The sequence below is a fragment of the Hipposideros armiger genome, unplaced genomic scaffold, assembly GCF_001890085.2.
Source record: "Hipposideros armiger isolate ML-2016 unplaced genomic scaffold, ASM189008v1 scaffold_259, whole genome shotgun sequence".
NCBI lineage: Eukaryota > Metazoa > Chordata > Mammalia > Chiroptera > Hipposideridae > Hipposideros > Hipposideros armiger.
Window position 1 is genome coordinate 35,515 of NW_017731609.1, and position 27,921 is coordinate 63,435.

Genomic DNA, 27,921 nt, shown 5'->3' on the forward strand with positions numbered 1-27,921 from the left:
TAGAATTCTGTGCTCTTCGGCCAAGAAAGAATATAGAATGTAAAGTGGATTTAAGATAAAAGTCACTTAAGAAAATTAAGAGGCAGAGAATACTAATAACTATTTAAAAACATTTGTTAAGCATAGAGCTTGCAGCACAATTTCGCCTGGAGTTAGATCAGGCTTCACAGGGTATAGGCAGTCTCCACAGGCTGTCTTCAATGGAGACGCCAGCTGCAAGCTCCGAGGTTCCCTGGCTACCTGCAGTTACCAACTGGCTACAAATTCAAGGGGTTCTCACTATCTCCTCAGGACTGTTAGAACAACTCACAGACCTCAGGGAAGCACTATAATTTCCATTAGTTTTATTTTATAAAGGATACAAGTCAGGACCAGACAAGAGAGCCAGGGGCAAGTTTGGGTAGAGTTACAAGCACGAAGCTTCCACGTCTTCAGGGTGCTTCACCCTCCTGAAACATCACTGTGTATCTCCAACCAGGGGAGCTCTCCCAAGTCTTGGTGTCCATGGTTTTTATTGGGGTCTCACTACACAACCATGACTGAATCACTGGTCACAGGATTGAACTCAATCTCCAACCCTCTTCCTCAGAGGTTGGGCTGAAATCATATGTCTCAAACTCCCAACCCTACAGTCACGTCGTTAGTCTTTCCAGCATGACCAGCCTCCACCCTGGCACCATCTAGGGGCCCACCACGAGTAACACACACTCCAATCACTTGGACAATTTCAACGATCAGAGGGTTGCTTCCAGGAACCAGGGACAAAGGTCAGCCAAATTCTTTATTATAGAACATGGCCTTGGAGGGTTCTGGCTAGGCTGATTTACCGCTAGGTCAAATCTTAATATAGTGATCTAACAAGTTAGCCAGATTCTTCCGGTATATTATTTTCTGCACCGAGTATTTTGCCAAAAAAGTGGAAATATGGCAAAATTCAAAACATCAAATATTCAATCTTTTTTGGTCTAATGGTATTCTTTGATGATTAGTCTTCGTGACAGATATTTACTGAGTGTCTACTGTACGATAGGCACCTAATGTGAACACAGCTGAAGAAACAATTTATATCTATATACTGCTTAAAACAAATATATCCCTCTGTATTTAATGCTCCAATCAAATGATCCTTGCTTATTCATTTAAGTATGTCTCACAAATTCTTTATTTAGAGACACTTTATCGCTCATCATGTTACTTTGGGGTAAATATTCATAGTGGGGTCCAATGGACAGGAAATATGCTTTGGAGTATGACAGAACTTGGCTTGAAACCCAGTCCCATCTCTTAGCAGTTATATGCTTATGAGCTAGGAGTACTGACTCTGGTCCTCAACTCTGCATCGGCGAAAAAGAGAACAAGAATAATCACATCTCCGTAGAGAGGAAACACAGTAGTTAAGGGCATGGACTCAAATCAGACTGCGTGACAGACAGCTCTGGCTCTTTCTAGCTATGTCAGGTTAGGAATGTCATTTCTCCCTCTGGCCACAGCTTCCTCATCTGTAAAACGAGGATAATAATACTTACCCTTATAGGATGATAATACCCTCATAGAGATGTTGTGCGGATTAAATAAGTTACTGCATATGAAGCCCTTATAATAGTACCTGACACCTAATAAGCACTTAAACATTAGCAATTGCAGTTCTTATTTTTAATTCCTTTGTGATTACTTATTTTGGTTTTTGGGATGACATAATATTAATGAAAGATCATATAAAATCTGGCACAAATACACATTCAAACATTCATTTCCTTTACTACAAAAATTATTCTATATTTCAGTCTATATTCATTAAAACGACTCCATGGATATAAATAAGTCAAGTTTATCTCCACCTGATGGCAGGTAAAAAAAGGAAATGGAAATATAAAGGGTTAAACTGGAAAGCTGATTTCTAAACAGCGCTAAACTGTTTAAATTGGGGGGGGGGTTGAGATGAGAAGTTTGTAATAGGCATAGTAGTAAAATATTAAAACAGTATGAAGATAAAAGAATGCCCTGATAAGTTAAAATTATAATATTTTTTCAGGGATTTGGGAAAATAGACTTTTTTAAAAGCACAGATCCTTATTGTTTTAGAAATTAAGGCAGCATACTAAAGTGAAAATTAAGATTCCTTTCATTTTAAAATATGAAAACTTGTAAGTGATTAATTACTATTTGAGGGAAAAAGACACATAGTATTTTAACATATAATAAATGAAAATCAGTCAGAATTCTTTATGCTAGATCCTTAAATTATCCTGTTGTACCCACATATGCACATAACAGGTTAAAGTCACCATCAGAATACAATGGAATTTTAAGAACTGAGATTAAATATTCCAAGTATATTATACTGACAAAATACAATTGATATTGCCAATAGCACAGATCCTGAGCTATTTTAACCAACACTACTTACATTGAAAATGAAGATTAACAGGATTTTTAAAAATACAGTGGAAGCAATTCCAAAACTCACTGCTAAAAAAACAGGGCCACAGTCTTTATGAGTTAGATTCAAAACTGTGCAAACAATATACTGTATACATTTGCTATATCTACTTATATTTCTTAAATTTACCCTATTTCATCTTCAACCTGCCAAATTAATTTCCATTTTTATGAGGAAAAAAAGACAATTTTATTATTTTATAATCATTTAAGACACCAATTATTTTTCCTTCAATTAGAAAATCCAAAAGATTAAATCTATTAGCACTTCTTTGCCAAATGGCAGCAAATTTTTCTTGTGCTACATACTTACAGGAGGCAGTATGACAACTTCTTTTACTATATTGTCTGTATTTTACAGAAAACTTAAAACACTTTTTCTCTAAAGAATACTTTTAAATTATCTGAGAAAAGCCTAAGTTTTAGAGTTTATGTAAAGCCTTTCTCTACCCTTCAGTTCCCTTGATAACAAAATTCTATCAATACCTTCTTTAAAAAAAATCACAGAATAATTTTTATTTATAATGAAGTTATTCTCTCTAGACTAAACCATCAGTTCACTCTTATAACAGAGAATCAATTTAAATAACACCACCAAAATGGAATGAAAACAGTCTATTATATATCAATTTCTTTGATATGTCATGATATCTAATTAGTCTTGCAACATGGTCCAATCCATTTCCAGTGAAATTCTCGATAAACTGCGAAGACAGTCCTTCATATTGACATTTTATTCTAAGGTGTGACAGATGATGCGCTCTTGATTGCTTCAGAAGTCACACAGTCAAACAAGAGCTCTGAGGAAAAGGGCTGACTTCATACGCAATCCAGTCGCAAACAGATAGCGAGCCTTCAGTTCTTATAATAATAAGAGCCTTTGGTTTTTATAATAATCCCTTTGGAAAGGTAATTAATTGATGATTGTTCCTTGGAATTCTAGGTTAAACAGCATGAATTGCTGCCTATACAGTCTGTGCCAACGTCCGTGACTTTCTTGCTTCTACTATTTTGTTTATTAGATCATATAGTGACGGTAGTCTTATTTTATCCATATTTTTGCTGTAAACATTGAGAAATATACCAAGGACAACTAACAAACCAGACCATATGTACCTAAGAGAAAGAAATATGGAAAAATAGATTAATATTAAGGTGACAATTTATTATTAACCACAGAATTTGGTGATGAGTTCACAAAAATTACACAATAAAATGAAATTTTACTACTGGAAGCCTACATTAAAATAAAAATAGCAATTTTAGATCAGATTAGTCACAGGAGTCCAACTAGTTATCCCAGTTGGATAGAACATACAGAGATAAAAAGGGGCACATCCTGAGAAAAGTGAATTGGCCAAGATTACTATGATGTATACCTACCACATATAGAAGGAGAAACTAATTATAGAAAACAAGTAACACGCAGAATTTTGTTGTTACCTTTAAGTTTATACATTGATCATTTCTAGGTTTGAATCTTTTCAATTCCTAACCAATATAAGTTTAAATGATGCTAATATCAAACACATCCCAGACAGTAAAGAAAACAGTAAAGGCTTTCACAAAAAGCCACAAACGAACTAAATAATTAGGGCACAACTTACAGGATACTTCTCTACCTCAACTACTTTGTGGGAAAAGGCAGCAAATAAACCGACAATTTAAAAAACTACATGTATTCTTGAAAGTGATTAAAGTTAAAAAGCACTCATTTCCCCAGTGATTGTATCTCTAGGGATTCATCCTGCAAATACCAGGGTGTCAAAAAAATGTATACACATGACTTGCATTCATTTTTTGTTATTGGTATACAATGAGTATTATAATTTTAACACAGTTTTTTCCTTTCTTAAAATGTGTATAGGGATGGCCAAGTGGCGTGTTGGTTAAGAGTTGGCTTGGGACATCAGCTCTGAGCAGCAGGGCCTGGTTCAGGTCCCACATGAGGGCCAGTGACACTGCGCCCTCTACAGCTAAGATGGTGAACAACAGCTGGACCTGGAGCTGGGCTGGCATGAGTGGCCAGCGACGGCGTGGGCTACAGTGGAGCTGCAGTGGGCTCCCGTAAGTTACCGTGAGCAGCTAGCAGCCAGCATGAGCTGCCAAGAGCCACCGTGAGCGCTGTCCAGTGGCCGGCAACCAAACTGCCTCACCTGGGAAGAGCGCAATGATAATACCAACATGGGCCAGTGAAGCAACGTCCTCCACAACTAGACTGAAGAACAAAAAAGGCCAGCAACTTCTCTGTTCCCCTTTCCCGATTCCCTAGCCCTGTTCCCCTCCCCTAAATTCCCCAATAAAATCTTTAAAAAAAATGTGTTTTGGCACCCTCTGTATACTCACATGAATGTATGTATAGATAGTTATTGCAGGAATTTTTGTAAAAGCAATAGCTGGAAACACCCTAACTCTATACAATTAGAGGGCTGGCTAAATAATTTTGTATAATCATGCTATGGACTACTTTGCCTCTGTTTATGTCTCAGATACATCATTAAGTAACACACGGGCAGCAGAGTATATACAGTGGAACCTTAGGTATTAAAAATATACATCCTCTCCTTGCTTTCATTAAGGTAAAATTGTATTTCTACAACCTGTGTTAAAGTTTGTTTTCCTATTTATTGGAAAAAAATATATTTGAAAAACCACAAAAGCAGAAAAGACGAGTTTGCAAGTATCCTTATTTTTAGACACCATTATACAGTACATATGCAAACAGAGATTGCAAAGAAAACACAGTGAAAAGAGACCTGGCGAAGATGGACAGAACAGTACGGTAAGGGAAAAGATTGTAAAATACAAGTGATTGTATTTAACAGCCAAAGAAATGCTAGGTGCTGTTTACCTGATAATTTTAAAAAGATATTAAAATTTACCCAAATCTGGTCAGATGATGAGAGAAAAAGTGGCAACAAGAAAAAATATTTCCATGTCTCTTCAGTTTCCTTTAGATAGAAGTTGAAGTCTTTTTTTTTAAATATAAGCCACTATTAGCACAAAGAAAATAGTTCACTCAAACTTATGATAAACATATCAAATATATAGTTAGAATAAAATTTACTGTTTATGATAATCAATTTGATAAAATTTTGATAATCAAAATTTATCAAACTTATAACAAATTAACTTTATCTCAGGACTCACAGCATGGAGGTTGCCCAGTGGCTAGGCCCAGGTCACAAATCTAAACCTAAGTCAATCTGCACTTAAGGGAAAACTCACTGTCGAGGAAACCTACACACAGCAGTCACAATCCTCCAATTCAGCTTTAGTTAGCTTAGCTAACTCTAGAAAATGACCTGCTAGCCTTGGAAGGATATCCCTGACCTCCTCGCCAATACTGCCCAGTTTCAGTGTTGCCTCTTATAACATTGTATACATCTCACTGTTGCCCAAGATCCCTAGGGAAGAGGCTCTACTGCTTGTGAGAGACTGTACTCCCCATCCATGGATTGTTTTCCCTTGAGCAAAGGACATCAAATTTGCTGCTAAATTGTATTAGTTTTGTCATTGGACACTTCCATTAAAAAATAAAATAAACTACATATACAATATATATGTAGTTACACACACACACACACACACACACACACACACACAATTTATATATTTGCACTAGGGCAAGGGGGAATGAACCCCTTAATCTCAACACATCATTCACATTCATTTACTTATATTGCGAACAGGGTCACATTTACACTGAGACTCTGGTTAGTCAACTTAAGTGTACAAAATGATTTCTTCAAAATAGTTACATTTCTGAAACAGTAGAAGACAATAAATTAGGGATCAAGATGAAAAATCGTCTTTATAAAGGGTTAAGGCTGTTTAAGAGGAAACAGAATAAAGTATCTAAAAGCAGGGAAACTTGTCAAATTAAAAAGTACTTACTGAAGTGTGAATGGCTTAGCAAAGAATATAAATGAAAGTACAATGGTCATTGCTTTTCTTCCTGTTGTCACTGTAGGGAGAGAATGGTTGGTTTAGAATGTGCCTACTATCTTGGAAATATTTTGGAAATCATTCATTCAATACATATTTACAGAGCCTACTATGTGCCAGGATCTATGCGAGGTGAAAAAAACAACGGAAAGCAAAAAAGAAACAAGGAGTCACTGTTGCCACTCCTATGGAGTTTATAGTCTAGTACGGGTATGGTCACTAAGTAACAGGGAAATGATAAAGTACAGCTGTAATAATTGCTTGATGGAGGTAGGTCATCCCTTAGATTTACTTTAGCAGGAAAGAAAGGCTTTCCCCCAAAGAAGATACGATGAGGTAGAGCAAGTGTTATCCTTTAAAAGTAGTACTCTAAAGGCATAATACCTTAATAGTGGTCATCTCTAGATAAGACGATGAATCTTCTTTACAATCCTCTTTACATGTCTGTATTAACTTTTACTTGCCCTTCAAGTTATGACCTTGAAGTCTGCTACAAGGCCTGAAACCTTTCCTTCCTTCTCCCACCCAGGCAGAGATAGGAATGCTGTATATATCTCCCATTTTAGGTCCTTATATCCCCAGACTCTATAGTTCCCAGCATTTAATGTTCATTGCCTGAATGAATGAACACCAAATCAAACTTTTGGAACATGTGCTGGAGCCTTATTCCCCAAATCTATTTTTCCTTTTGCTTTAGTAAAAGGACCCCTATTTTAACATGGCATGCCTTCCAGCCTCTCCTACAGCTAGGTGTGGTCCTGTGGTTAGGTTCTGGCCAACGAAAACGTGAGCAAAATATTGTCTCTAGGAGTGTGATTTCAAGGATGTTTCTTTCATCTTCTCTCCATCCACCTGAATGAGGATGAAGATGGCACAGCATACAGAAGGAGCCTAGGTTCCTAATGAGCGTGGAGACACCACACCAGCTCAGGAACAGTATATATAGCTTGTGGGTTAAGAGCACAGGTCTGGCACCATACTAGCTCAGTTGGAATTCTGACTCTGCAACTTATGAGCTAACTGACTATTGGGAAAATCAATTAACATAGCCTCTCTGTGCCTCAGTTTACCTATTTGCAAAATGAAACAATAATAATGCCTACTATATAGGATTATTTCAAGATTAACATAAATAATATATGTAAAATACAAAAATGGAGCCTGGTACATAATAATGGCTAGTACATGTTACCTATAATTATTATTACCACCTCTGAATTTCTTTTACAAGAGAACTATAACTGGCCTGCACTTTCAAGACAAGAATGGTGTCTCACATTTCTCAATACTAACCACAGGGCTCAATCAATACATACCAAATGATATCAGACCCTTTTTAAACAGTGTTACAAGCAAAATTGGAACCCAGCTAAACATATGAATTTGCAATCTTTTTTGACAGCATGAGATGACTTGAAAGATTAGTGATATGGTCTTATCTGCAATTAAATTCCCTCTATATACTGCTAGGGATATAAACTTTAAAAATGAGAGTAGTATGTGAGCAAATAAAGAGAAAAGTTAGGAAGCAAATATACTTTTACAAAGGAAGAGGTATGTGTGTCTATTTGTTTAATTTACTCTGTGGTGTTAACCTAAGTAGTCCCCTAAAATCACAGAAAATTAAAATCAGGTAAATGACTAATGTATATATTCATTATGGATGCAATTATATTGATCTATGCTAGAGATGATCAAGTCCATCAACCCGTCACCACACAAAAGAGAAATGAGGCCCAGGGAAGAGGAGAGACTTACTCTCCAGGTCACACGTCATTAAATGTCAGAGTTAGGACTGGGCTCCACCCGCTCTGACATCGCAAGCCAGCGCTCTTCATGACATGCCACACTGCTTCCAATCCTGGCTTCAGGGCTCTCTCCATATGGGAGACGCCAGGAGCATTCGTCATTTGTGCCATTTGTTTGGCAAACGATACAGGTAGCACAGGAAGTCACCTGCTGCCCTCACTCCTCCAAGCAGAACAAATACAACTTCCATTCCTCTAAAGTGCAAGGAAAGTCCCTGCACAAAGCAGGTGCATAATAATTATTAGTGAAAAGAGAAGCTCATCTGGTTGATGTCCCAGAAAGTGTACAAGAGAAAGGTCCAAAAAGCTTTGTTTAAAATACACCTGTCATACTTTACATGCAACAAACATGGAATGTTTAGTTAAAGTGTATAAAGGCAGTAATGTTCTCTGAAGGTATTCATCCCATCATACTTTTTAATAAAAAGTTCTTTTAATGTATTTAAAAGTTACTATTTAGATATATATTTGATTTTAAAATTAAACCTTTAATAAGAAATTAAGATCCAACATCATTTTTCTCTAGAATTTTAAAGAAATACCATAAGCCAAGAAATAAATCGGTGAAATATGACAATTTTCTTTCTAATGAAGAGTAAGGTGCTGCCCTTACCATTTGTAAAAGAGTATCAGAAGAAATTTAAGTGTTTATTTCTTAATCTAAGCAAGTATATCATTCCTACCTGTTACAGCAAGAAGTGCACCAAAAATTTTAATCAAAGCCAGAACAAAGGAGATTCCAAAATACCCAGTGAGGGAAAAAAGGAAAGCATAACCGTAGGTCCGAAATAGATTCTGCAACATACAAGAAAGCCTGTTAGAAAAACGCCAAACAAACCCTGAGGTATTACAAATGAAATAAAACCACAGATTTTAATCAACTTCTTGAGCAATAATAAGCCATTCGACAATGCAGTCAAGCAAAGATTTTTATTTAGTTGTGATTTAATGGAAAAATAATGATGAAATTTAAAATCCACAACTTCCACACCATGAATAGCTTAAAAATTAACTTAGAGGGTAGAGTAAAGATAAAATAAATTTAAATATAAATCACTGCATTTTTTAAATAATTTCTGATCTGTATATAAAGGAGATATCAAATTACATAGTCTTTTTGAACAAAGGGAATTAGAAATATAGAGAAAACTATTTAATGGAAGATGTTTATTTTTTAGAATGTGATTAGTGTTTACCTTTGAACAAAATGTTACTGCAGGGCCTAATCCATTAGTGCATGTCAATCCGAATAAAATATACACAAAACCGATTGAATACGAATACAAAACCTAGAGTAGATAAAAATAAAGTGGAAAAGTGCTATCAAACCAAAGGTGGAAAATGAAGGATTTTCAATATGTGGCTCAGTTTATCTATTCAATTAAATTTGTAGAACAAATCACTTTTAAAGTAACATCATTGTTTCGACATGGGTTGATTTTCTGGAAATAATGGTTGATCCTGTTTATAAGTCTATACCTTATTTCATGAAGAGTATAACACATCAGTACTGATCTTTCCATATATGGTTACATAATTATTCATTTTTTGCCTGGCTTAATTACTGAATTCAAACCAGATTTTAATGTTAGGATTCTAAAAACATACATGAACAAACAAACTTTAAAGCTACTTATTAAACATGAAAAAAAACCCCAAACATTGTTTGCAGAGACATTAAAATATAAGGAAAATAAGCAGTATATGGCATATCTATTTTTTAATGTCCCAATTTTCTTACCAATCTTTCTATCCCAGTCTATGATACTCCTCATAAGCACAATCACCATCAAAATCAAACTTAAGGACCTGCTATGTGTCAGGTACTGTGCTAATAATGCTCTATATAGATTATTCCACTGATTTCTCACAACCAACCTATGAAATAGGTTACTTTTAATCATCATTTCACAATTTGTGGATGAAGAAACTAAAAATAGAGACACGAAGTCATTTTCCCCAAATAAGCGCACTAGTAAAGCTGGGATGTGAACTGAATGAAGCTATCTTAGACCAGAGCCTATGGCCTTAACCACTGCATTACATCACCTTTCTAATTGCCTACACTTCCTTCATCCTCTCACCTTTACCTTATCTGGGAAGAGTGGTGATGATGATCAAGAAAACTCTGACCAAGATTAAAGTCCCTGTGTTCCTAGGGACTCCTTAGAGTATCCCCAGCCTGCTGACAAAGTCGCAGGAAAGGCCAGTCCTGTATACCCTTAATGCAATGTATTCTGTCTGTCTAGCAAGGTGGTTGGCTGTAACATTCACGTAGACACACGCACAGCAGCTTTCCTGTATACAAATACCAACCAGTTAGAAGGTATGTTGGAAGAAAAGGCATTATTTGTAGTAACAATGGCAAAAATGTGAAACACCTAACAAGAACTTCAAAAAAAAATATGCTGGACTTATATGAAGAAAATTTTAAAATCTAAGGGACATTTTAAAAAGAACGCTTGAATAAAAGGAAAGTCATACCTTATTCTTGGACTGAAAGAATCAAGGGTATAGATGCCATTCTCCCTAATTTAATTTATAATTCAATGCCATACCAATCACAATACCAATGGGATTTCTATTTTTTTGGGGGGATATGAACACCAAGAATAACTACTGGTAGTAACATTCTGAAAAACAAAAGGAACAATGATGGCTAGTCCTAACAGATGGTAAATGTATGATAAAGCTGCTGTCATCACATGGTTCTGGTGCAGAAATAGATTCAACAGAATACAATTCTGAACTCTACGTTAGAATATGAAATAGTAAAGAAGGCACTTAAAGTAAGCTGAAAACACAGATTATTCAATAAATGATACTGGGCCATATGAAAGGAAATTGTTAAAAAGTTTTAGGTGGATCAAAGATTTAATAAAAGAAGAAATCATAAAACTAGGAGACAACATGGGTAAAATTCTTAAATCTGAGTCAGGAAAGCCCCTTTCAATCATAATACATAGCCAGAAGCCATAAAGGAAAAGATAAACTGGGCTGCATAAAAACTACAAACTTCTAAATGGAAAATAATACCAAATACAAAGAGAGAAGAAAAATTATATAACAAAGGAGTTTTTAATATGTAAAAAACTATATTCACTGAGGAAAAATTTATCAAATACTATACAATAAGCTATTAACGGTGGTAGTAGCATTTTTACATTTTACCTTCCTGTTTGAATGTATCACTTTTACTAACATAATGATAAACTAGTTTAAAAATGCAATGCAACTCTTTGATAGCATAACTATTTCATAAAATGAAGTATACCACCATTTTTAAGTCTGTCTGAAGCGAAGAAAAAAACACTCAAGCACTTACCATTTCCGAGTTAGAAGCATTATGCAGTTTCATGGCTTTCTCTTGAACATTTCCAATGACAGCATCTGCACACAGCGCCAGGGAAATAAGGATCACACCTGCGAGGAGGCAGAAGAAAACAACCTCCTTAAACATATGAATGATAATCAAGATTTATGAGAGATTTAACTGGGATAAAAAGCAAAAGCAGATATTAAATCACATTTTTTTCAGTAAAATGGAGTATTTTTATCCACAACTGGCTAAAACAGGCACTTAGGTGATGTTATTAAAAAAGACAAAACAGTTAACTAACACTGATAAACGACATCGATGCTGTCACCAGTATTGGGTTGCACTATTATGTAAATAATAGCTCTGCTTTAAACCAGATTATCTGTTTGAAAGGAATAATGTATTAACAAATATAGAAGAAACTGTTAGGAGCTATATTGGGATTGGTGGTTAGTCAGTTAATTAAAAAAAATCAGATTAGGAGGAAAAATCATTAAAAAATTACCTATATTATTAAAATGTCTCATTTAGAACACATAAACATACATGCAGTGGCCAAGAGCTTTTCCTTGAGTAGGGGTCCCAACTAAAATTCTGCACTTTCTCTTTTGTTTAACACACATTAACATACATTCTCTATGATTTCCAATTTTTTTTTTTTTTAAAGTACGTCAAAACCTTAGGAACTTCTGATACAATCAGGGAGCAGAATCCTTTCATATTTTTATGATATCCCCCAATTTTTACAGTTCACTGACACCTAATTCCATAGTGATTTTGTTGACTTGTCAACCAAACTGTGTCAATTAACATAGTTTTCACAGAAACAATTCTTTCTTCAAACTTATTTTTGAATGATTCATGTAAATATTTAATTGCTGCATAATTATAATAACAGGTACAAATGGCCTAAACAAGTCCAGGAATCAACACACTCACACAGATGTGCACGTCTACCTGAGAAGCAGGGTCTTAATGCAAGTGTGCAGGGCACTGGTCACCACTGACGGTGCTTTACAGAAAGAAGGAAGAGCAGCCTGGGTACACCTGTTAGTCTGATGGAATTTAAGGGCATTTTCTCTTTTTATTTTTTTTAAGGTATCACCAATCAAAGGTAGTAGAAAAAATATATATACACATACTTGCACTTGAGAATTTTCAAGTTTTCAAATTTATTCTTCAATTTGACTTTTTATCATCTAACTTAGGTATGTAGTACCTAAGCATACATTTTTATTCGCAAACTTGATTCTGAACCCTCTTTTACTTGTTTCAAATATCAAATCTGTCCTCAAAGGAAGAAGACACGGTATTTATTGTTGAAGATGCTGAAAACAATGGTCTAGCTCTGAAAAGGTACTGGAAGACATTCCAGAAATGTTCTGAACAACGGCAACAGCATAAAATACTTCTATGAAAATACTCAAATTGCATCCTCAGGGGAATGTTTTAAAGGTGGACATTGATTTGAATAAGTCAATCTGATATATTTCCTTTATACAATCAAAGTTTTATTTATATCTATCTTAGCCATTTTAATAGTTTACCTAATTGCCTTTAGATAATATAGATCAGGGATTGTTATAAGTGGTCATCAACTCTTCTTAATAATGTAGTTAGGCTCTAATTCTCTTAAAAAGAGTATTTCCATGGAACTCAGAAAGGGTTAGCACTTAAGCTACAGTGAGAAGTTATAGAACACTCCTTCCATCATTATCATGAAGACCATCATCACCCCACCCCTATCACGTGTATGTGCTTCCACATCCATCATTATATCATCTCATTCTATCCTTTCACTACCTTTGTGTGAGGCCAGATACCACCATTATCTCCGTTTTGTAAGTGAAGCACAAAGGGTCTGGCCATTTAGTCATGGTTATATTTTTAGGTGATTCAAATAGAATTGGAAGCCATGTTTCTGCAAATTCTGTGTGTTCTCTAAAACTGTGTTTTCAACGTCCACAACTATAAGCTTTCACAGAGTAAAACTCACTGAAGTGATGACCGCTTGCACTCTGAATGATCCAAGGTGTAAGTACAGTAGATATAAGAGGTTGTACCAGATCTTCTGGTTGGTAAAGGGCTGCTCCAAAAGGCTGACTGGTTACATTTAAACCCATCAATGTAACCTGGTTAACAAGGTTAGTAAGGAAGGATGACTAATAACTGGTAAGAATATTGAAACTGATGTAAATGATTTTCGTTATGCAATACTTTTGTCCTCATAAATAATTACACTTACTATACTTAGTACTTGCTGATATATACCATGTTTCCCCGAAAATGAGACTGGGTCTTATATTAATTTTTGCTAAAACAACCTATACTTATTCATTTATTCATGTACAAAAATCTACATTTATTCAAACAGTCATGTCTGGCTGACGATCTTAACTGGGGCTTATGTTTGAGGTAAGGCTTATATTACGAGCATCCTGAAAAATCATGCTAGGGCTTATTTTCCAGTTAGGCCTTATTTTCGGGGAAACGTGGTACATACATTTTTTCTGTTCTCTCAGAGTTCCTTTGAAGACTTAGATATTTTAAATACTATTTTTGTCAGGCTAGGAGATGTGATACTAAAATAATCTCATGAGTAAAACTCAGTAGTTAAGAATAACTATATATATATATACATATATATATATATATATATATATATATACACACANATATATATATATATATATATATATACACACACACACACACAATTTCTCCATAAAGTCTTTAGAATGAAAACAAGATTCCAACATATATTTTTTATTCTTATTTATTTATTATTATGATTACTTCGTACTATGATACCTATTCTGCTTGTGAAAAATCTAAAATTAATTTACAGAATTCCACATGGCACACTATGAGGAAACTATGGTGGAAACTTGAAACATGTTAAGGTTATGAACATTATTTATATCACCCAGTTTAATACTGAAGCACAGCATAACTGTCCCTCTTTAGCTAAAACAATGACAAGTAGATGTGCAAGTTTCAATTTAAAAAAAAAAAGAGAATAAAAACAATTACTGTGATTCTCCTATAACTCATATATATATATTTCCAATTCAGCTCATAAGAAATTGATTTATCATGTACCTGACAAGAGAAGATTTTGACTGGGCAAATACATGAGTACTAAAAAACAACTGTTATATTTCCAGAGTTATAATATTTTTACTACATCTTAATTTGAAAGTCTGAAAGCTTTACGTTAGATATGAGAATTACAGATGTCACACCATCATTTAAAATTCTCATGAAACTGTAAAAATTCTTACTCTAAACAAAACCACCTACAAAATCTAGGAAGGCAGTAAAATTTCTTACCTGTCAAGTTGAAATTTGGTGCAATCGTGCTATCGGCTAGGGTAAACCATATCAGACCAAGGCTCATGCATACTGCGGCAGACACATCTGCAACATTATACCGCTTTCCTGTGTAAAACAAAAGTAAGTCAACCTCATTATGCAAAACTCACTTAGCATAGTTTTTGATCTATGTCTTTAACCAAGTTGAGCAGGAATCTGCTTATATCCAGTATCAAAAACATGAAAAACACTTAGGTCATGGCATGAGATAGTCACAGAAAGGCTTTTGAAAATTAAATTACCAATGAGTACCCATATGCCATTATAAGTTAATGAGATTTTATCTGTTGTGGTAGTGAGTAAATATGAACATTTAAAAAGTTTGTGGAAATTAGTGCCTTTTTTTCCTCTACGAATAATATAAAGCAATGAATTTTCTTACAGTTAAGTTTACAAAGTAACCAGAATAATTATTCAGGCTATATTATTGTTTTATTTGCAAACACCATCAAGTAACTTCTAGGCTGGTGAGGATTAACTTATTTTAGAATATCCACATTTATTTCAAATAAAGAGACCATGTAGGGTAACTTTTTGGAAGGCTTGTAAAGAAATATTATACATGCTTAGTCAGTTATGACGTTAAATGTGATTTTTAATAGGGATTGAGATCATTATTTTTTCCTGCATGAACAGTTATCCTGAAGTTATATGTGAAGTAGTTGATGTACATACTTTCATTTTAAAAGGCTTTTTTGGGAAGGCATCCAAGGCATAAAATGAAGTCAAGCTAAGAAGTTAGTGATACAGAAACACTTGATTATGAAAACATGAATATTCCTCATGGCAGTTATATGAACAACAACCTGTTCTGTCGCCTGTTGCTATCACTGCTGCCTCTTTTACTGCTGTTTCCACATAACATAACTTGGTGGGGGCTCTAGGCCCAAAGTACAAGGTGGTTTAAAACTCTAGACATATTTTTTATTACAATAGCTTATGATTCATCTCTAACTCTGTCTGTATTCAGGAAGCCAGCAGAGTTGGTAAACAGGCAGTTCTGATTCATATGAGAATTCTCCATTTGTATAATGGAGGTGGAGAGCGGAGCCCTGAGAGTAGAATGAAAGAATTGAAAAAAGGAGCTTTCCAGGTACTTCTGAGCTAGGCCTTCAATACGTGAGTATAGTATTTCTGGAAATGTAGTCAATTCCAGATTAAAAGAATAAAACAAAATTCTATCTGATTTCAAATTGCTGATTTCAGATACTAAGGTATATCACAGAAGTATCAGCGTTTTTATACCTTATTTATATAAGATAGCATTCAGAATTGTTACAACATCTAGAATGTTCATTAAAAATGTTAACCAGAGTTTAATGCTTTTCCTATGCTAGATGCTGTAACATATCTGCTGGTTTCAAACAGTATGAAAATATGTCATTACTGTACCTTGAATAAAAACTCCTCCTAGCATAACAGGAATCAATTTGCAGCACTTGAAGATGACTTGGGTAGGGTAATTCAGGTAGCCCAAGGAAGTGTTTGATAACCCCATAGTGCCCACAGTTAGAAAAGCTATTATCATGTAGGTTTTTCCTGGTATTCTGTAAAAGACAATTTTTAAAATCTTCATTTTGGGACCCAATTCATGCTATTGTTAGATTATGTGTTTACAACATGTAAATGTCTAATTACTCCTTATTTTTGTTTAATATTTTAGAAATTTTGGTGAACTATTACTATTTTTAAAGTTTTAACAGTTTACTTATATAAAAAAATGTTGGTAAAAATGACAATTCATCCTTAATCAATCATAAGTGAGAAGTCTCAACTGTGTGAAAAAGTAGTACATGAGAAAGTCAGATTCCTACTGAAGGTATAAGGTGTAGAAAATGGTTTTTTAACAGTTCTAGCTATACATAAAAGTTATCTTGATTCAATTTAGAAAATAAGAGTTGAATTTTAGAAAATATTGGCTTCTATGATGGTAAAAGGCACTTTAACTAATTTTTAACTTCTAAATTGTTCTGCTTCCTAATTTTCCATCTAGCATTAGGAAAAATACATCCATCTATTCTGCTGGAGTAACCTGAGCAGACTTTCTTTAGAAAAAGTACATGGTGGTTTAAAACTCTACATAAAATTTTTATTACCACAGTATCTTATGATTCACCCCTCTATATTCTATAAAATGTTAAAATAATCAACATTCAGAAGATGACTCTCTCTCCTTATGATCCCAAATCTTCTACTTTGGTTCTATGTGGATTTCTTAAAAAAGATTCTTAATTTGGCATCTTCAGAATTTTGAGCTGTCACTGCAAGCATACGCTCACTTTGACTAGATATTTAATGGTCTAAAATAATAATCTCATACACTGGTGTGACTAACACAGGAAGCACTATCCACATAATTAGATTATGGTGCATACTTAGATCAAGTTGCATTTTGGGATTTGCGTTCATGTTTAAATCAAGGCAACACAATTTTAAAATACTTTTTATATGGCTAGATGTAAAACAAGATAATTTACTGGGAAAATTCAATGAAAGTGTATCATTTCTACTCACTTTGCAATTTTGAGGCCTTTTCTACATTACTAATACAGTGGTCAACATTAAAAATTCACATTGAAACAATCTGGCATGTCTGTACGCATCTGTGTACATAAACACTGATTTTTATGCAGCTTGTGGGGTTTACAGCTTGAGGGAAGTGGGGTTTTATGCAGCTTGAGGGAAGGAGGACAGCATCGCTAAGTAATGATAGAAGTCATAGTGAAACAGTGGCCAAAAGATAAAAAATTCAAACCAGAAAAATCACAAGGAATGAAGATTAGAAGAGCAGCATAGTACAGGTAGATTAAAAAAAAAAACAAAAACAACCCGAAACTCAGGAAGCCTAAATTCAAAAGGCTCTAACTCTGAGAGCGACTTGCTACATAATCTCACGAAAGTCCCAGCAGTCCTCTAGGTTTCTGCCTTCTCACTGGTAAATGACGAAGTTCGATTTCATCATCTTGCCTCTAGGATTCTCATTGTTTTTATTTCACACCCCAATTGCTTACTTCCTTAGATATGGTGGGGAAATTTTAACTTTACAAGGCCCCTTCAAAACCAATTTGACAGATCTCCTTTATTAAAAGCTCACATAAAGTAATTAAAGTTACAAGGTAATCTTTGCTGAACAATAACAAGTAGTATATTTAGGGTATTACAGTTTACAATGTGCTTTACCACAAATTGCCACATTTGATCCTCAATATAAAACTAAGAAAGAATTTAAGAAATTTCCCTGAGGTCTTGACAGTGTAAGAAGGCCATGCAAAAGTCAAAATGATGTTTTCTGACTCCAAATCCTGTGCTCTTTCAAGTACACTGGTATTCATATAAACACAGGAAGAAAGAAAAAAAACTTAAGCGAAGGTCTAAAGAGCAGTGCCACTTAAATTCAGAGATGGTTATATGCTCAGAAATAAAATACATGATTAGGCATCTTTTCATTGTAACATACCTTTGAAGACTTTTTCTAAAGTAGTTTTTCATGTGCTTTGGAATGAAAAGGTTTCAATTCATAATTGTATTTGTTATACATCTATAAATTCTTCTACCAAATTTCTTCACCTATGTTTAAATCAAACACAAATGATATTCCCTTTAACTATGCATGGTCATGTGGTTTAAAGGTTGGGATAAACATGGCTCGAGGACCACTCTCAATCTCATTCGGGTAGCTGAGAGGTCTAACGTTGGGCAGGTGTAATTTCTTTGTGACACTTTTCATTGAATAGAGACAGCATTAGATTCTTTTACTTTAGAAGCAATCAGAGGTCCAGCAGTTTGTAACAGGTAACGAATCATCAGGCTTCCTTATATATGAGTCTTGACAGATATATTTAATTACTTCCTATTCTATCACCTATGGCTAAGTCTTACAGATTTCAGAGCATGAAAATAACAAAGAAGATATCCTCAGATTCAAACATTTTTAATATCACTGTTATATTAATTTATTGGCAATATAGAGAATTGGAGAGGTAAAATTATACTCATGAAGAAACACTGGTGATACAGATTTAAATATTTAATTTCATAGTTGCCTTCATACAAACATCAAAAGTATTTGTGTAAGAAAAAATAGCTGTGAAAATTTTGTATTTTCACTGAAGGATTAAACATGTATAACAATGAAGACAGATGTCAGTACAGTATTAGATCTCCTTATTACATTTAAAGCACCCAACTTATACATGAACTACTCACTTATTACAGAATAACCACATTTACATTTCTGAAAATGTTATGTTCACTTTCCTAATCACTTTTAGTTTATAATCAGAGACAAGGTTTTTATTGCATATTGTTCTACATGCCATTACAAATATTTCGAGGTATTTCTCAAACCTAGGTGGCCAATTTAAAATATACTGTCAAAGAAGTTTCTTAGGTTTTGATGAAAAGGAATGTTGTAAAATTTCTCTGATGTTTAACAATGCAATCTCAGCTACCGGGCACTACAAATGTGGCAATATTAAGTGGAATATATCCCACAAAACAAAACACAACTATACATTTTAAAACCACTATAGAAACAAGTATTGATATTTCATTTCACCACTTTGATATAGTGGCACTGTAAATCTTTCAGTGATCACTCCTATTTCAGTGAAATTTATAAAAACACATATGTACATCTAAATACTTTCTCTTGTTTCAAGAAGATACAGTTACTACAAGTTAAGCCTAAACTACATTTTCATTTGATAACATTAGAGATTACTTTTTTCAGTGTATAATGAAATATCATATTTAATATTTTCAACAAGTTGATTATACTGATAACAATTCTTGGGTATTAGATATATTTTATTAATGGGAAATGTATACTTCATGTATAATATACTCTGTATGCCCCAAAAGCAAAACAAAAAATTTAATTACTACTAGTGAGCTTAACTGTCAAAAAAACAAAACAAAACCCACATACCTTCTCCTTTTGTCCTGAATAAGCTGAAGCTCTATAAGGCCAAATATGGAGTAAAATGCAAACTGTACTAAAGTAAGGTACCAGCCATAGGACTTAAAACCCTCCATTGAAAATATTAATTCCTGTCAAAAGATACATGAATACTGTTAATTTTAAGCAGATAAATTTCCTCACAATAAATTCTTATAAACACAACATTTAAAGAAGCACTCAAATCACAAGACTTCACAGAGGTAAAATTGGAGTAGTTAAGAGGCCTGTCCAAAGAGCTGACAATAGATATTCCAGGTATGAAAATCAGGAAGAAAATAAAGAGGGGGAATAGCTATGAAGCAGCATTATTCTATGCTTTTCTGTTTTTGTGAGACCAAAATTGAAAGAGTTGTCCAAAACAATGATAATGGTAGCTGATTCAAAAACTCATGTATTATTCAAAAAGCATGTTTCACTAGAAGTCTATTATCTCAGGCCTGTTTTTCTACAGGACTATAATCAGTTCGAATCAATGTTATTTTTTGGAATACTTGTGCCACAGATTATATAAAACTTCTCCTTGTAGAAGAAATGGTTACTTTGCCTAAACATAATGTCATACCATGAAGTAATACATTAATTGCTGACAACATTCTTAAGTCATTAAGAGGTGTTCTAATAAAGTTATCTGGCTTAGTTTAAAAAAAAATCAAACTTTCATACATATATTTCAACTGTATTTTACATAAAGCTTAAAAGATGAGATTTACGTATACATTTATTTTCAAAGAAAAACTAAATATAGCCTCTAAATAGACCCTGACCTAGATTTTGTACATTTAGGATACTGTATAATTCCCCAAATTTAAAATTCATGTTCAAGTAAGCCTGCAAAGTATTTAGGATTTTTCTGGTTTATGAAGTGTAAAAAATGAAAATACCGTTAAGTACTTTGTCATATATACAGAGGATGCCCAAAAATGTATACACATTTTAAGAAAGGAAAGAACGGTATTAAAATTGTAATACATACTCAATATATACCGATTACAAAAGATTAATACAAGTCACGTTTGACTTCTGCAATTACAAGGGTTGCTCAAAGTGGTTATCATCAGTGTAATTTTAATACAGTTGTTTCCTTTCTTAAAATGTGCATAAATGTGTGTGTGTGTGTGTAGAGCTAATTTTATTACAAAACTCCATTTTCTTTAAACTATTTTAATATGCAATTGTGTGTAAATTAGTAGCAATGTCAGTTTCCAAAGTGACAGCGTTGTTATAAACAATTATCAGTGGTTTATTTAATTTTAAAAGAAACTTTGCAAATCAGTTACAAATTAAAATCTCTGATAATCAAATAGAAAAAAATTTAACAAAATTGGTACCGTAAACTTCCAAATCATTTTCTTTTGCAATGGCTAACTTTGCTCCCAAGCTACTTGGTAACAATGAGTTTGAAGGAGGAAAAAAAATATTTTCCAGCAAGAAATTCCAACCTTTATTTGATAAAATTTACTATTTTTCATTGTGCTATCTGAATTTTTGTATCATCTTCTAGTGGGAAAATCAGTTACTAATATAATTAAGATTTTTAATTCATGTTTTTGTTTTACACTACTACTCTTCATAGCCTTTTTATAACCTAAGGAATAGTCCCAAATCACCTTCTTAATTATACCTTTTTCTATTTCATCTCTGTAAGACATGGCAAAGACACACTGATTAAGCTCACTCTGATTAATGCTACACAATACCAGAAACACATTCTGTTTTAAGAAAACATATCACTTTCCTTTTCGTGAATTATAAAAGGCTGTCTCAAGTTACAGAGTTTCATAGAAAAGTAAAGTTGGTACTGGCTGAAAATACTAATGAACTGACCGTTAATAATATTAGTCTATTCAAACACTCTGTTTACACTAGCCTAGCTAGATCCTCCCTCCCAGCCCAGGTCTTTGAAGGTCAGGAAATTGCTTCTGGTCAAATGTATATGCTGCAATGCAATGCAAATACAAGACAAATTCTGGCAATGTTAGAAATGTTTTGTATACAGGTAAAAAAAAAAAATCACAGAAAAATAAGGTTCTCGCAAAGTTTGATTAGAAGAAACCAACAAGCATGAAAACACAATAGGTGCTTCAAAAAAGAATGATTCAATTATAATGCAATTAGATACCCTAGAAAAATATAAAACATCCTGGTATGCTTTTGCAAAAATGACCTGTTATTAAGTTCCAAAAATCAGGAATGAACTGTAATACAGCTTTTGTGATATTATTCAATTTTATTAGAGAATTATGTTCCAAAATACCAATCAATACTTGAATTATTCTCTTAAAAACTAACACATTTGCAATTATTACCTGCATTTTGTTAGCTATATTTCAAATTTTTTCATAATTTTAATTTTTTAAGATTGTTTCCACTTCCTTCCTCTCATTTAAAATATTTAACTCAGAAATTCTGACCTGTTTTCAGCAGACTTACTTTTAAGAAGCCCTGTTCTATTACTATATTGAAAAACTCAAATTTGTGAATAAAATAGTATCCTATAAAATAAATATACTGAACAAAACTATTATTAGTAATTACCCTTATTGACCTAAATTTTTATAATTAACATTAACAAATGTTTTTTACCTGTAAATATCCATAAATGAGGTAAAATACAAAAACTCCAGCAACACATATGAAAAATTGAGTAAGTTTGTTAAATTTGCTGAGATTTATGCCAAGTACTACAATGTCATCTATGGACTTGATGTGTGGTGACATTGTTTGGGTTTTGGATGGGACACTTATAGAAATAAATTTCCTGGAGTTGTTGAACTTGAGATCCATTGTTCTTATTTTGCTGCATTCAGTGCTTCCAAAGTTATCTTTGTTGGTTTTTTTCTCCTTTCGTCAGTCTTTCTTTGCTTGCTAAGTCCTAAAGAAGAAAATAATAAATTTAAGCAAAACATTTGGAGAATATTTCAAATCACACTTTAAAAATTATATAGTAAGTCTCATTCTCTCTGGATATTAACATCTTAATTCCCCTAGTCAAGTTTCCAACCAACCAAAAACAGTATGTCAATTCTTCATACAATTGATCTTAACCTGGTAAAGACCAACACATCATTAAATTAAATATGTAGCATTCTCATTTCCCCAGCAACAAAACAGCTAACCTCATATTCATTTCATCAAAGGAGCAAACATGCCTTTATGCTTTCATATGTAATAAGAATATAATTTTTAAAGCCCATGATAGTTTATGCATAACATCTTCAACATGGATGTCAATCTTTAATTGCAGAAGAGTAAAGAACCAATGTTCATTTAAAATACTAAGACAATTGTGAAATATATGTGCTAATGATATTTTAAAATCAAGTCAAAGTAAGTTACTTAAAAAAATAGATTTACCAGAGACTATCAAAAGGATAATATGCTTTAACACTTGTATCTCTTAGGTAGAAAAAAGTGCTTTCTTCCATTGGAGAAAATCATTTTAATTTAAAAAGTCTTTGGGGAGCTGTTTTTCAATGGGTATAATAACTTCAGTTACACAAGATGAGTAAGTTCTAGAGATCTGCTGTACAACATGATGCCACAGTTAACAAGGTGTTGTGTGCTTACATATTTGTTAAGAGGGTAGATCTCACGTTAAATGCTCTTAATCACAAACACACACACAAAGCAACGTTTGGAGGTGATAGATATGTTTACTACCTTGAGTCTGGTGATGGTATCACAGGTGTATGGATATATCCAGACTCATTATATTAAAAGTGCAGTTTTTTGTATATCAATTATACCTCAATAAAGCTGTTTAAAAACAAAAGAAAACAGTCTTTGGGACTGTAAAAAGCTGGAAAACATAACATTTCTTGTTAGTCTGTAAAAATAAATCATGAAGCCTCCATAGATGACTGTTGTTTTCTCTTTGGATTTATATAAACCGAGAAATGAATTCCATGTAAAGGCTGAAGAGTGAAGATTATGAAAATTAAAGAATAAAACAAACTTATGAAAAGTCTGTTATCTTCTTAGAAAAAAAATCTCACTGTTACAATCCCAGTGGGAACTAAAATTTAGAGTCTAGTTGAGGGAAAATGATAAGGATAATTTTGACAGTGAACGCTCCTCTGAAAATCTTTTTAAATAAATTGTCATATGATGGTTTAAAATGGTAAGAACTAGGATCACCTCTTCCTTGTCACTTAAAGTGGCTAATTTAGAGATTCAGTAGGTCCTAATCAGTAATTTAAACTTTGGGCCAAGGCTTTGAATACAACTTGTCACTAACAACACTCAGGCATCAAAGAGTACTTGTTTTACAGGGTAACTGCCACATTTTAAACAGAAAATGTGTAATTTTTAAAGAAGTTTTACTGTATTTCTTTTCCTTTATCTGTTTTTTTCTTCTTTATACATTGTTCTTGCTTCCCACACTGTTTCACTGTCATCTTCGATCAAGACTTTTAAACCCTCTTGTAGGATACCCTCGAGATTTGACATTCTTTATAGACTTACTTTAAATGATCTTGAATGTAGAAGGAAAAAAAAACTGAACTACTTTCCATATGTGTAGGCATGGATATAGAGTACCATTCAAATAAATCTGGCCCCACACAGAAGGTTTTAAGCTTCCTCTCCCTCTACTTCTTTCAATCAAGCCCTAAACTGCTTACAATGGACTATTAAATATACCATGGACTCTCAAAGACCCTTCCTTGCCTTTTGTTCATGATGTTCTTTCAGCCTGATGTCTTCTTTCTCTGGGTCAGGATTTGAAGATGAGCTGTAAAGTTCCATCCTTGTGACACTGTCCATAATTCCCCATTAGGAGAGAACGGAACTGGAAAGGCAAGACTCAAATCTTATTTGTCTCTGCATTTTTGATATTCAGCATGCTCCGCAACCAATATTCAGATGAAACAAATAAACTAGCTGTTCTACTGGATGCCCTAAACCTCAGCTTGCAATCATACCCTGAATATGATTTTTAAAATGTATTGTGGTGTTGGCAAACTTTATGGGCAAAACTAAAAATCTTATAGAAAACAGAGGATGGGGGGAAAGTAGATAATGATTATATATTTACACAGAGAGAGAGAGTAAATAAAAATTCTAGAAGACCTGTTTCCTGATTTTATTGGTATCAAAAAATTTCCCCCTATATCACCTTCTGCTGGGATGTTGGTAATTTAGCAAAATGCCTGCATATTTTAATGACTCAATGAAACTATACCTGATAGTATGAGGAAGCAGGACGGCATGGTGCCTTCCCCATATGCTTTGGGATTTTGACAGATCTAAGTTCAAGGCCTGGCGGCTTGTCAGCGGAGGGACCTTTGGGCAAATTACGTAACCTTTCTGAACTTTCATTGTATATCTTTAAAAGAGGGGTAAAAAAAAGTGCCTATCGTAGGATTTTTGTTAGGACTAAATGAAATAATGTAAAAGTGCCTGGCATATAGTAAGACAGCCCATAAATGTCAGCTATCATTATTGACCTTTTTAGAAATATCGCTAGGGTGATAATGGTCTGCTGAAGCAGACTGACTCCTTTGGTATGCAGCTGGAAATACGAATCTGGATTTCCAACTTGGACTTCTCTCCTGAGATTCAGATCTATATGCCCAAATTCTTTTTGATATCTCTACCCCTGAGCTCCACTGGCACCTCATTTTAAAAGTGTACAAAGCTTAACTCATTATTTCCCCCTCAATACAAACCTGCACTTCTTCCTATTATATATCCCCAATCCCGCTTAATGGTATCAAGCTAAAAATTGAAAGTTATCTTAGATTCTTTCCTTTTCCTCACATTCTATATTTTGCTAAGATTGCTGTTGACTCTACATCTGTATATCTAAAATCTGTTCCTGACCTTACTACCATCAAGCAACCGTTTTCTCTAGCCTAGATTACTAGATTAGCCTGCTTATAATCTCTTCTCCCTTTTTGATACATCTTGCATGCTGCTCAACATGAATTCCAATCAAGCTGCACCTATGATTAAGGACCTATAAATTACAAACTGGTTGATCCTCTGAACTCTCATAGCACTTTATATGTACTTTTATAAATACTAAATCATAATGGTATAACTTTTTTGTTTTTATGTCTGCTGCTCCTACAAGTTTATGAAATACTTAAAGGAAGAGATAATATCATCTTCATGTGAAGTTCTAGCACATAAAAGTGTAACACATTAAAGGAAGGACTCTACTGCACTTAGTAAACACAACTTAATTAACAGTAGCCCTCTTCTTTCCAATTCTTTGCCACTTCTAACACATCTACTGGCCATCTTAGGAGCCACAGATCTGTGCCAGACACACAGTTAAATCCCTCCCGCACTGTCACTTGAACACCTGTGCCAACATATTGACATTTCTACTGACATTTCCCACAAAGCATCTAAAATGAACATGGAAATCCATTCATTCCTTGCCTACTTGAAGCACCAGCACCAGAAAGGCTGCTCTTTAAGGCCTTGCATTTCAAATGCAGTTTTATTAATCAGAACATCACTGGTCAGGTCGTGTGACTGAAGAAGGAAGACACTGTGAATTCTGATACCCAGTAACTGGGATCCTAAATGTTTGCCATATCCCTTCCATTTCAGACACTAATGATGATATTAACCAACATCCCAAGAAATTAGGGCAATGTCCTCATAGTGCAGGAAAAAAACTCTCAAGCATAACATTCAAATTAGTTTTCAAGTTAAATGATCAACATTTTGCTTTGCTTTAGTTTACAGTAACCCTCGAAACTAAGTATAAAAAACTCACATCTTTGAATCACTGCCTGAGGCCTCTTCCTAAAGTCAACAGATACTTAACTTTAGTTTCTTGAAGGTAAAAATAACTGCTAAAATTGAGTAAAAGGTATCATTTCTAGTACACAGTGAAATTTAAAAATTATAAATAACTGGTGATAATGATTATTTACAATGACCTACTGAAGTCAAAATTATTTCAGTAAGTTTCTTAACCTAGTCTTTTCAAATCTTTAGAATAAAAGTCTCCCACTACAAAAGGGTAGAATATGAGGAAATTGTCATTTCAGTGTGAATGAACCTGAAAAAAGCTTGATTCTGTATTTTGTCACACTCAATACAAATAAAAGAGTATTGCAATTATATCTAGATTAACTGGACTCTAGATATTAATCATGACCTATGTCCTATGGGGATAATTATAAAACTGAGGAAAACAAGATTCTGTTCCAGTTCTTTGTACACACTTTATTACACTAAGTTAAAAAAACCATGTGCTAATTTTCGAAGGCTACTCCGCTTTTTTTTTGCCCTCAAAGGAGAAAGCTAAATTTAGGATTTAACATAGATATATATTAAGAAACTAAGTATAAATAACACTCATCTAAATTATGTTCGAATGCTGCTATATACCTCTCTTCCAAGTCCCAAACCATCCCAGTTCACTTAGAAAATATTTATCCAAAAATCAATTCTCAACACATGATATCGTACTGTAGAAGAAATGAATATGCCCAACACTAAAAACACTCTCTTAGCACATCAAATCATCCCGCCTTCTTTCAATATTTAAAAGAAATATAAAATGGTGGGGGAGAGAATTAAGATGCAAAGATTGGAGGAACAGGCATAACTTCGAGTGGAAGCTTATGACATTTAATAACCTGGCAAAAACGATTACTTGCACTGCAAATCAAATGAACAGCTGAGGACCCTTTTCGACGCAGAACCCGGAAGTAGCTCTTAACTGAAACGCAGTCTTGGGGAAACCAGGAGACTGACATTTCTCTACAGGTCCAGGCTGTAGTCTAAAAAGACTCCCCTACCCCCAACCCCTGTAAGTGTCCTCATGCCTTCGAGTCCACAGACCCAGGCCTGAGGGGGTTCTCTCCAGCCAGAGCGCGGAAACGGGGCGAGGAGCTGCAGAGGATTCTCCCTAGAAACCACGCAAGCAGTTTCCATTCTTTAAAAAAGGAAATTATCCGTGCTCTCAATCCCAACCTCATTCTCGCTCCCCGCACGCTCCCTATGTATGAGGGGGATAGACAGTATCAAGGTTCTCTGGGGAGAAGGGTTCTGGGTCCCAAACAAGGCGAAAGGCCCGGGGCACGTCCACTCCAGAGCCAGTG

General features: G+C 34.1%; 1 protein-coding gene and 1 long non-coding RNA gene across 2 annotated transcripts in view; one reads left to right on the plus strand and one right to left on the minus strand.

Annotated features, from left to right (window-relative positions):
• LOC109390251 (uncharacterized) overlaps nucleotides 1-4,346 on the plus strand; it is a 31,804-nt gene extending 27,458 nt beyond the window's left edge. Inside the window, exon 3 of the long non-coding RNA XR_002125531.1 lies at nucleotides 4,307-4,346. This is a non-coding gene — a long non-coding RNA (uncharacterized LOC109390251). The remainder of the gene's footprint in view (nucleotides 1-4,306) is intronic.
• On the minus strand, nucleotides 1,639-27,921 carry SLC35B3 (solute carrier family 35 member B3). The gene is given in 11 exon segments (XM_019656495.1): nucleotides 1,639-3,555; nucleotides 6,337-6,406; nucleotides 8,879-8,990; nucleotides 9,392-9,484; nucleotides 11,521-11,618; nucleotides 14,848-14,955; nucleotides 16,282-16,436; nucleotides 19,820-19,941; nucleotides 22,436-22,687; nucleotides 22,689-22,724; nucleotides 27,662-27,921. Coding segments are annotated over 11 exon segments (1,290 nt in total). The 5' UTR covers nucleotides 27,755-27,921; the 3' UTR covers nucleotides 1,639-3,404.